Below are 10,148 nucleotides of genomic sequence, written 5' to 3'. Positions count from 1 at the left end.
TATGCTCAGCAAAATGGGGTGAATTTTAATTTCTCTCCCTTAGCCAGAAAACTGGGTTGTTGTATACGGCAAAGTGCTCTCTTAAGTGCTGAACCTACGCTCTGCGGCTCGGCGGCAGCAAGGGTGCAAGCCTCACAAACCCAGCCTGTTCTCTGACTCTACTAGGTGGAAATATTAGTCTTCAGTTTTTTCCTCCAGTCAGATTCTTTAAAAAGTTCAAGTGACTCTTTGGAGTTCATTGGCTGGATGTCATTGGCTTGAGTTCATCCCCCCACAACAGCTCCCAGTCTTCTAGAAAACTTGGGGTTTCTAAAAAGTCTTCATCCTTGGAATTGAACACAGAGGCACCCGCTTTCCAGAGGCAATAAAACTGTTGGTGCAGAATTGAGCAATGTTTAGACAAGGAGGTCCACAGCCTTGTGGAATCTGGAAACAATCAGGAGAGGGAAGTTGAGTAATGATGGAGAAGTGGCTGGTCTACGGCCAGGAAAGTCATGCCTTGAGAGAACCCTGCAGGATGTGGATTTGTTCCAGTCGATTGTTCAAAGAAGACAGTTGGTTATGGGACAGAAGGTAAGAGGCATTCCCACCCAACCCACACAGGAATTCATGTGGGTGCCAGGGGGTGTGAGGCTAGGGCTGCCTCTGCCCCACCTAGCCTGCAACTAGCACACGCCCCTGGGAGGGGGTGGCTGCACAGGCCTCCGGCAGCCAGGCTCTGAGTCAGCGGGGCCGGGGCAGCAGGAGGGGAGGGAGCCTCACGTGGCTGGGCTTGAGCCGCCTCGTGGGGCCTCCTGGCTGTCAGCCCTGCAGGAAGCGTGGCTGTTTGAAAGGACGAATCACACAGGGCCTCATCCTCCTGGAGCCCAGCCAAGACTGCTTCCATGGGGCCTGGGGCTCCCTGAAGGTGGGATGGAGCTCCCAGGGTTGGGTTGTAGAAAGTAAGCAGGGCTGGGGTTGGAGGAGGCTTATGGCCTTCTGGAGCTGGGAGCAGGGGCCGAGCCAGCCCCTGGGGTGACTGTGAGGGGACAGGGGAGAAGGGGACACACCAGGGGAAGGGAGGGAGCAATTTGAAATCTTTCGACATGCACACCTCCCTTAGCACATGTGTAACATCGGGAAAGTTACTTGATCTCCCTGTGCCTTAATTTTTACATTTGTAAAATGGGGGTTGTAAAGCCCGTCCTTCAAAGAGTTGCGGATTGGATCAAAAGTTAGCGTATGTAAAGCACTCAGAACAGAGCCTGTCTATAGCAAGTGCCATACAACAGTCTGCTGGGGCTGTTATGACTTAGGGCCAGTGTGAGGATTACAGGATTACAAGATCAGACAGGTAAAAAGGAGGAGCCTGAAGACAATCAAAAGAGAGGGGTCCAGGCTGAGGGTTTCCTCCCTTTCTGCACATGGGCAAGAGCAGTCAGGTGCCATGTCCCCTGGGTGATGGGTTGCAGGAGAAAACCCCAGCTGTTGTGTGTAGGGTGGTGGCCTACTGCACCAGTCCAGGCAGCAGTGAGGAAGCTGTGGAAGGGGATGTGGTGGAGACAGAGGAGGAAGCCGTCTGTGTGGTCGGTGGGAGGCTGCCCACACAGGGCAATGCCATCTCTGAGGAGGCCTAGGGAGGAGCGGGGGGACAAAAGGACAAGGCTTGTCTGACTTTGGCCCGCTTTATTCTAGGGCATTAACATTATCTACTTAATCTCAGCCTGCCTGGATTCTCAAAAAAGCAGATCCCCTCTTCTTAGTTTGCTGCTATACTCTTCAAGAAATGGCTAGACATCCTAATCAGGGAGTCCTTCAAAAAATCCACTGCCTGAGGCTGGCAGATTCCACCCAATTGCCCTCCCCACACCCAGAAGTAGGTGGTTGCTCGACTAGTCTGATGTGAGGACTCAAGATCATCAGTAAGGGTTTCCAGCTGTCAAAAACCAATGGGGCTGTCTCTAAGGAGTGAGTTCCCTGTCCTTAGGGGTGTGTAAGCAGGACCTGGGAGTTGGTCCTGATGTCCAGGAGAAGCAGCAGAACTTCCCAAGCCAGGCTGCCTACCAGTGATTCAGGATACTGCTGTGGCTTGGGTTGGTGGGGAATGGGACCCGCTTTCCAAATTGAATCAGTATCAGTGACTGTGCACACATCGAAGTGGTGGGCACCAAGGGGTACTGGAAAAGGGGCACTGTGGGGTAGGCCTCGCCCTGACGTGGGGCAGACAGCAGTGGAAGGTGGGAGTCTGGGCGAGGGGCCGATGCAAGAGGCTGTAGGCATACCAGCCCCCCCCCCCCAATTCACAGGACCACTGAGAAGAACAGGGCTGGGGAGTGGGGTGATAGCACATCTGCCCACAGCCAGAGGGAGGGGAGGGGAAATGACAGGAAGGTGTGGTCCCCAGCCACTTCTAGACAGGTGGGCCGGGCCTTAAACCCAGCTACCTGCTTCCTTAAAGCTCTAATTTTTTTGTAGTGCTTTAATTTTACTTTTCTTCCTTCTCTACTCAGTTTCTGTCTCTACCTCTCTCTGTTCCATATCCCACAAACCCGTATCTGTGCCTATCGTACGCCTGGCCTGGCTGCAGTCTGTAGGGTAACCACTCTGAAAGCCTCACACACATGAACATGGAACACATGCTACCTCCATCACACTCAGACTGTCCCATTTTGTCTTCAGGGCAGGTCTTATAACTCCAAGAAGCACCGGGAAGTTCAGCCTGCCCATCCGTCTGCCTCTGACTCCCATCAGACCAGAAGGCCTCACTTGCTTTCCAGTGCTAACACCTCTCTGACACCTTTTCCTGGCCTGCCTCTGTATTAATGGTTGTCAACATTTATTGATTTACTGAGTGCCTACCGTATGCCAGGCAACACCCTGACCTCTTCACCACATGCTGCCTCACTTAGGAATGAATTAGACTGTGTATAACAGCAACCCCACACAGCTGGTTAGCAAAATCAACATTGCTCTTCCCTCAGCAGGAAGGCTCTGCAACATCTTGGGGGGACCCAGGCTCCTTCCTGCCTCGCTGACCTCAGCACCGGGCTTTTGACCTGGAAGGCACAGGTTGGCAGAGGGCTGCAAAAAGTCAGGAATGACACCTGAGTCTGCTCTGCTGTTTATCAGGACACCACCTCCATCTGGGGTCTTCCACAGCCCTCCATGGTAGTGGCTCAGGCTAGCTTCTCACTGCTGTCTCCTTCACATACCTCATACAAGGCCAACCAGCCCCTCAGGGGCCTGGGACTTGGAGTGGATTCACTGCCAAAGGAGTGGACAGAGGCTGGAATACTGTGTTCCAGATGCCAGGTGGCCCCAAGCAACCAGAGCCCTCTGCCAGCTCTGTGCTGTAATCAGCTAGCAGACATGGGTTCTGGCTGAGACTGATAGGGACCAGGAAACAGGAACTGAGCCAACATGACTCCCAGCCTTGTGACTGAGTCCCCACACCATCTCTGGGTCTGCCCCTCCATCTACAAATATATTTATGTGTTGTACCTGTGGTCAAAATGCCCAGATGTCCTGGTCTGCCCCTGGCCGCACCTCCTCTAGCCTTCCTTCAGTGTCCCCCTGCCCATGTCCTATGGCCAAAGGGGCCCGGAATACATGCCCTGCCCTTGGAGGGTCCTGGCTCCAGGGTCCCTGCCTGGGCTGCCCTGCTTTGCATTTCTTCTCTCAGCAAGGAGCGTGCATGGCCCTGGGGAGGGAGGATGAGTGCCATAGCCTGGGTATGCCCCATGGGCGACACCACCACCACAGGCAGACCCTCAACAATGGGTGCAAAGGGGGCAACTGAATGCTAATGGGCAGTCCAGGCAAGAAGGTTTCCCCTGAAATTTGGTCTGAGCACATTTTGAAGGGCAAAAGAAGGGGAGGAAAGGGCATTCCAGGCTGAGGGAACAGCCAGTGTAGAGGCTCTGAGGCACAGAACACTGGGAGTCTTGATGCGTTCACATGCCAATAGGTAAAAGAGCGTGCACATGCCTGTGTGAGAATGCCCAGGGTAGGCAGTGAGGCTAAGGACAGAACTTGCAGGGCCTCAAACACCTCTGGGCCAAGCCTCGAACTGGGGCTTTCATCCCACCGCTTGGCTCCGGATGCTGGTGCTTGGCAGCGCCCCTTTCAGTTTGAAGTAAGTCTCTTCACTATACCTTTGATGGCCTCCCTCAAAGAGGGGTCACCTTGTTAGAGCCCGAGCATGAAAGGAAAAACGGTCAGCCTGCTACACCCTATGGGGTTTCACTGGGGCCCAAGGAAGTGACTCACCAGCCAGGAACACACGGGGACAGGGTGGGGACAAATTTGAATCGTTCTACTCCAAAACGAACCCCGGTCTTAACCCGCTGCGGGAATCCACAACCCCAAACCCTACCCCACTAACTGCCTAAACATGCATCTTTCCCTTAAAGTCACAATTGCCACAAATAAAGCCCAGGAATCTGCGTTTTAACAGGCACCCTAGTGACTCCCACGCATACTGGCCAGTTCGAGAACCGGCCCTGTACCTTTAGGCCCCACGAGCCTCACAAGGCTGGCAGGGACCGCAGAGGTCCGAACCCCGCCCGCCCGGGACGACGCGACCACCCGGCCTTTTCCCGAAGGTTCACACGCTGGGCCGCTGCGCCCCCTCGCGGTTGCCGGGGGCGGTGGCCTGGGACTCGGCTGGTCCAGGGCTCCGAGCGGGAGCCCCCACACCGGGTCTGGGAATAGCCCGCGTGGGCCCTGCTGGCAGTTCGAATCAAGGGGTCTTTGGTCGGAGGGCGAAAGCCGCCCGCGCCGGAGTTCAAGCGTCAGAACACGACCCCTCCCACTCACGGAACAGTACACTTGACGTGGGGGGCGTCGCCCCCGCCCGGGCCCCTTGCGCGCGTTTGCGCGCGCCCGCGACCGGTGTGCGCAGGCGCTCAAGAGCCGCGCAGCCGCCATTGCTCTTCTGGTGCGGAGTGGAGCGGCCCGTTAGCAGAAGTCCGCGAGCAGGGAAGGAAGGGTGAGTAGGACGCCTGGAGGACAGCGGCCCCGGGGCTGAAGGGGCAGCACACTCAGGGCGGGGTGCTCCGGTTAGGTCTGTTTGACTGGAGCAAGGAACTACAATCCCCCAAATGCACTGCGCCGCAGGCTTGAGCGAGGCAGTGACGTGAGGGTTTTGGTCGCTACCATTTCTCTGTGAGTGTGTGTGGGGCCGGGGGGAGGGACACGGTGGCGAAGGCTGATGACGCACTCTTCATGAGGCTGGAGGGTCACCGGAGGTCAGCGCCGGGTCAGCGGGCTGCCGTTCTCAAAGCGCCTTCGCGAACCTTCCTGCTTGACCAATTTAAACTGACGATCCGCTTACTCTTAATTACAGATCCAGGTATCTGCTTCCAGTGTGTCCGCTGCTTCCCACCCTGGGCCGGCCACTGACCAGCCAGACGCTACTATTATTGGTGTCATTATATAGTAGACTTTATTTTTAAATAATCTGGAACTTGTAGAAAATTTCAGTTTTCTTATAAAGAATTTCCCTACATCCTTTGATAGTTAAGTTAGCTGCAGCTACGATGCCGTTTTACCTCTGTATTTAGAGGTACTTCAGTGTGTATTTTCTAAAAACGAGGACATTCGCCTACGTTCAGAACCAGGTAACATTGATCAAGACTGTTACCTAAAATGTTTCCAGTTGTCCTAATGATGCTGTATGTTGAAACTACCCTTTTGGCTGGAGACCCCATCACACGGTGCATTCAGCTGCCCTATCTCCTTAGTCTCCGTCAGTCTGGAGCAGCTCCCTGGCGTCCCTTGATTCTCATGATTTTGACACTTTTGAAGATTCCTGGCCGTTTGTTTTGTAGAACCGGGTTTGGGGTTATCTGCGATTTCTTCACCATTTGACTCTGCTGTGGACAGAAGTGCTGTTGACCAGACACCATTATTCAGGGGCAGGGAGTGTGTCTTGGGTGGCAGAGGAGGACCAGTGACCAGCCACAGCAGCCTCTGGACATGCTCCCAGACCCGTTTTGTGGTTACATCCCCTGCTGGGCTTTCACACTCATCTCACCAAGGTCTCTGGCTTCCCTGTAGTGCCCACCCCGGAGCCATGGTCCACGCTTTCCTCATCCACACCTTGCGGGCTCCCCAGGCCCAGGACACGGGCCTTTGTCGAGTGCTCTACTCCTGCGTCTTTGGTGCTGAGAATTCACCCGATGACCCACGACCACATGGTGCTGAGAGGGACAGGCTCCTCCGAAAGGAGCAGATTTTGGCTGTGGCCAGGTAACACACAGACCTTCATTGAACACATGCCTGATTGTTATAGGTTTTCTGAGGGGGCACAGAGAATCAGACTAAGAAGCAGAGAGATAGTTTGAGTAGTGTTTCCACGAGTCATCCACAGTTGTTCACAAGTATTTTGTGAAAAGGGGTTAAAGAAATAATAATGCTATTGTCATCATCATTACTATTATAGCTAGCATTAATGGAGCTTGTACATCTGTGCTGTGTTTATGTTCTGAGCATTTCATGTATATGAACTCATTAATTCTTGTAACAGTCTATTGAGATAGATGTAGTTATTACCCCACCTTATAGAGGAGTAAACTGAGGTACAGGCACAGGAACTTAAGCTGCCCAAGGTTATGCAGCTAGAACATGGCAGAGCTGGGATTTGAGTGTAGGCAGTAAACTTTGGAACAGTTTAAGTGTGTTTTGCAGTGTAGGACTTCTCAGAGCTATTAGTATATGTGTAGGTTTTATGAATCCCTAAGGAGGATAGAGAATGTGGTACATGGGAACTCTGAGCCCAGAGCCTCCTGAAAGCCAGGGATCCACAGAGAACAGTTTAGGAAACACTGTTCCAGATGTGATGGCTGGCCTTGGACTTTCCCATCCCTGACCCAGATGGAGCCAGCAAGTGCCAGAACCTCTTTGCCTCTCTGCATTCTGTGGCAGGTGGATTCAGGGTGGGGTGGGGGGATTAACATTCTGGGGCAGCCCTGTGCTAGCCTTTTGCCATCCCTCTTTTCCTCTGGGCCTCCACCCCCCTCCTGTGGCACAGAAAACCAAAGGCCTTTAAAAGCAGCCTGTGCACGGCCCAAATTAGAAGGTGATTCAGGAGGGATCAGAGTGTGATTTCAAAAGCCTAAATGGCCAAGTGGAAGGTCTTTCTTTTTCGTTTGGAGAGGGTTGCAGTGTGGGATGGGGGTGGAGAGGTTGGACAGCTTAGTTGAACATGGCTTTTACTTCTCATGGCTTGCTTTTCTTTATGTTAAGGAGGCCTCTGTGAAGCTGGTGGGGGCAGGATCTTTTTCCCCTGGTGCCCTTTCCTGGCCGAAGGGGCTGTGTTCAAAACCTGCCTTCTCTTGAACACATGGAGTGAAATAGTTCAGGGCCTGGAGACAGGAGCCTGGATTCCTTTCATGGCTCATGCTTCCTGCTCTGTGGTCCTGAGCAAGTCATTTAATCTCTCTGGGGCTCAGTTTCTACATCCGAGGTACAGAATTAAAAGCAGCTCTCAGTTCTAAGGGTGGTCATGAGGATGACAGAAGTCAGTGACCCATCCACTCTCCCCAGGCAGGTGGAATCCATGTGCCGGCTGCAGCAGCAGGCATCTGGCCGGACCCCCCTGGACCTGCAGCCTCAGTCCTCAGATGAGCCAGTGCCCCTGCATGAGGCCCCCCTTGGGGCCTTCCGCCTGGCAGCAGGGGACCCTTTCCAGGAGCCTCGGACAGTGGTATGGCTGGGTGTGCTCTCATTAGGGTTTGTCCTGGTGCTGGATGCCCACGAGAACCTGCTGCTGGCTGAGAGCACACTCCGGTTGCTGGCACGCCTCCTTCTCGACCACCTCCGCCTGCTGACCCCCAGCACCAACCTTCTGCTTCGGGCTGATCGCATCGAGGGCATCCTCACCCGCTTCCTGCCCCATGGTCAACTGCTCTTCCTCAATGACCAGTTTGTCCAGGGTCTGGAGAAGGAATTCAGTGCTGCGTGGCCCCGCTGACCCCTCACTGGGATAGGACTTTCTGAAAGGGCAAGGAGGGAGGACAGGGATGGATGGACACAGAGCCAGGTGAAGCTTGGCATCGGCCTCCTTCCCAGCCTGCTCCCAACTCTGGCGTGGTACCACACCCAGGACAAGTGGACAGCACAAGCTGGCAGAAAAGGGGGCTGGGCAGAGGGTGGTGGGGAGGAATCCCAGAACATCCTGTGCCTGGAGTTGCCATGTGACTCATTCATCCTGTTGCCGTGGGCCAGCCGCACCTGTCCTTGACCCCAGTTTCTCCCATCTCCGGCAGCCAGCCCCCAAAACAGTCCACCAGTTGCTAGTGTTGGAGCATGAGGAGCGGAACTCAGCCCACTTTCCCCTTCCAAACCCGCAGTCATCACGGTGCAAAGGGAATCTGAGACTCCCAGGGTGGTGGAGCTGGCTGCTGCCTTTGCACCCATTTAGGCAACATTATGACCAAGGATTTTGTCAGTGAGGGCCTGCTCGGTGTCCAGCCCCACCACAGTTCACAAATGTGTCATTCATTCAGCAGGGGGATTCTGTAGCTCATTTTGGGCTCAGCCCTTGCCCACCAGAGAGCCTTGAGATAATCCTAGGTTTCCTTCGTCTGCAGGGAGAGAAGGTACCATCAGGTGGGTGCAAGAGGTCTGGCCAGGATGAAGTTGTCTTTCTCATTTTGAATTAAAAGCCCTGATTATGTAATTTCACGCTCCTGTTTCTGTAAGTTTCCCTAATGCATATTTCCTTCGATGAGTACTTGCCTCTTTGTATGGCCCTGAGCTGGCTTTCTGAGCCTTCATGGTCAGAGATACCCCCAAGAAGCATCTTGAGAGGTCTCTACCTCTTGTGCCCCACATCACCCCTGTCTCCTTATGTGCCTCCTTTGGATGGTAGCACTTGTTTTCTCTACCAAAATGTGGTGGGTTGGTGTAGATCTCTGAGAAGCAGAGCCTGAGATAAGGATGAGGTACAAGCAGTTTATGTGGGAGGTGATTCCAGGAAGCACTGGAAGGGGAGGCAGCCCATACAAGTACATTATCAAGGGTGGGTAGGGAGCTTCGTGCTTCTGGGGACCTATAATACAACAGTCACCTCTGAATGACCTCACTGGAGGGGTGAGTGCTATGGATGTTTGTGTGTCATTCCCTCCAGTGAGGACTTGTGAGTTGGTCCTAGGGCAAATTCCCTGGCTCTTTCTGCCTCCAGAAAAGGGCAGTGTGGAGCTGGGCCTGGCTGCACAATGGTTGAGCCCAAAGGGATGGGCGTGGGGCACCAAAGTGCTATTGAGAGTCTTTAATCAGCAGCTCCTAGTGGTGGTTTAAAATGATTCCATTGGAAAAAACCTCCATTTAAATCTGTTTTCATGATCTGAATGTTACCTGTGAGGTGTGGCTTTCTTGCACAGGAAAAATGAGCCTCCTAGGTGGTCAGGGTTCAGATTTTGGCCCCATCATGCTTGCCAAGTATCAGTTGCCCTTTAGCACCCAGGAAGGACCCACCCACACCCACTCAGGAGGCAGCACCTATGATCAGGATTTTGCTTTTCTTGAGTCTGCAGCCAATGCCACCAGCCATGTTGTGTTTTCCACCATCACCACTGGGACAAGGCTACTTTCTCCATCATAGGGTGCCACAAATCACTCTCTTGACTTTGAAGACCTAGAGGGACCTTACCCTGTGTGTGGCAAGTCATGCCTCTGGAAATGTCCCTCAGATCCCTAGTGGGACACCCCTGCTCTATACAGTCTGCTCTGTTGGGCTGTCCCTTCCTTCACTGCAGGTTAGTGGTCCTGGTGGAGTGCCCGTGTTCTCACAAGAACAGGCCCCTCTGGCTTTGTTTGAAGAGCCCAAGCTTGGCTGGTCTGAAACCTTTCTGCCTATTTTTCTAACCAGACTTGAGGAAGAGGGTGAGACCCTGCTCCCTTGGAAGCTGTGGGAAATTGGGGTTGGGTGGGGCTGGTGGTGTTGGTTCCCGTCAGGTGAAGCAAATGGGTGTGCAGAGAATGGCAGAGACTTTGTCCATGCCCTGGGACCATTGAGCCCCTGGTTTCTGTTGTTCCAGATGCCCAGTTAGTAGGTGGGTTTCCTTAACCCTGTGAGCTCTCCCATTGCCCTTTCCATATACTCCCACTTTTGCCCCAGCACTTCTGAGCCAGGTTTCCACCACAACTTCTTCTGCTTACGTCGG

At 53.7% G+C, this 10,148-nt stretch overlaps 1 protein-coding gene across 3 annotated transcripts; it reads left to right on the top strand.

Annotated features, from left to right (window-relative positions):
* Positions 1-423: 423 nt before the first annotated feature.
* AP5S1 (adaptor related protein complex 5 subunit sigma 1) lies at positions 424-8,659 on the top strand. Of its 3 annotated transcripts, none has more exons than XM_008703302.2 (3): positions 424-573; positions 6,040-6,231; positions 7,528-8,659. In XM_008703302.2, exons 1-3 carry the CDS (start codon positions 458-460, stop codon positions 7,952-7,954), a joined length of 735 nt encoding a protein of 244 aa, XP_008701524.1. In that variant the 5' UTR covers positions 424-457; the 3' UTR covers positions 7,955-8,659. The 3 variants fall into 3 exon arrangements, with proteins under 3 accessions (XP_008701524.1, XP_008701525.1, XP_008701526.1); XM_008703303.2 differs by lacking the exon at positions 424-573 and adding an exon at positions 4,813-4,969; XM_008703304.2 differs by lacking the exon at positions 424-573 and adding an exon at positions 5,188-5,332.
* The last annotated feature ends 1,489 nt before the right edge of the window (positions 8,660-10,148 follow it).

The sequence above is a fragment of the Ursus maritimus genome, unplaced genomic scaffold (assembly GCF_017311325.1).
Source record: "Ursus maritimus isolate PB19 unplaced genomic scaffold, ASM1731132v1 scaffold_22, whole genome shotgun sequence".
In the NCBI taxonomy this organism is placed as follows: Eukaryota; Metazoa; Chordata; class Mammalia; order Carnivora; family Ursidae; genus Ursus; species Ursus maritimus.
Note: the sequence above shows the minus strand (reverse complement) of the source record. Positions and strands in the feature narration are given on the sequence as shown.

Excerpts from the sequence above, each read along its gene's own strand:
- AP5S1 (XM_008703302.2), top strand. The coding sequence starts at position 458 with ATGATGGAGAAGTGGCTGGTCTACGGCCAGGAAAGTCATGCCTTGAGA. Across the intron at positions 574-6,039 it reads AGTTGGTTATGGGACAGAAG|TGCCCACCCCGGAGCCATGG; the intron begins GTAAGAGGCATT and ends GCTTCCCTGTAG. Across the intron at positions 6,232-7,527 it reads CAGATTTTGGCTGTGGCCAG|GCAGGTGGAATCCATGTGCC; the intron begins GTAACACACAGA and ends CACTCTCCCCAG.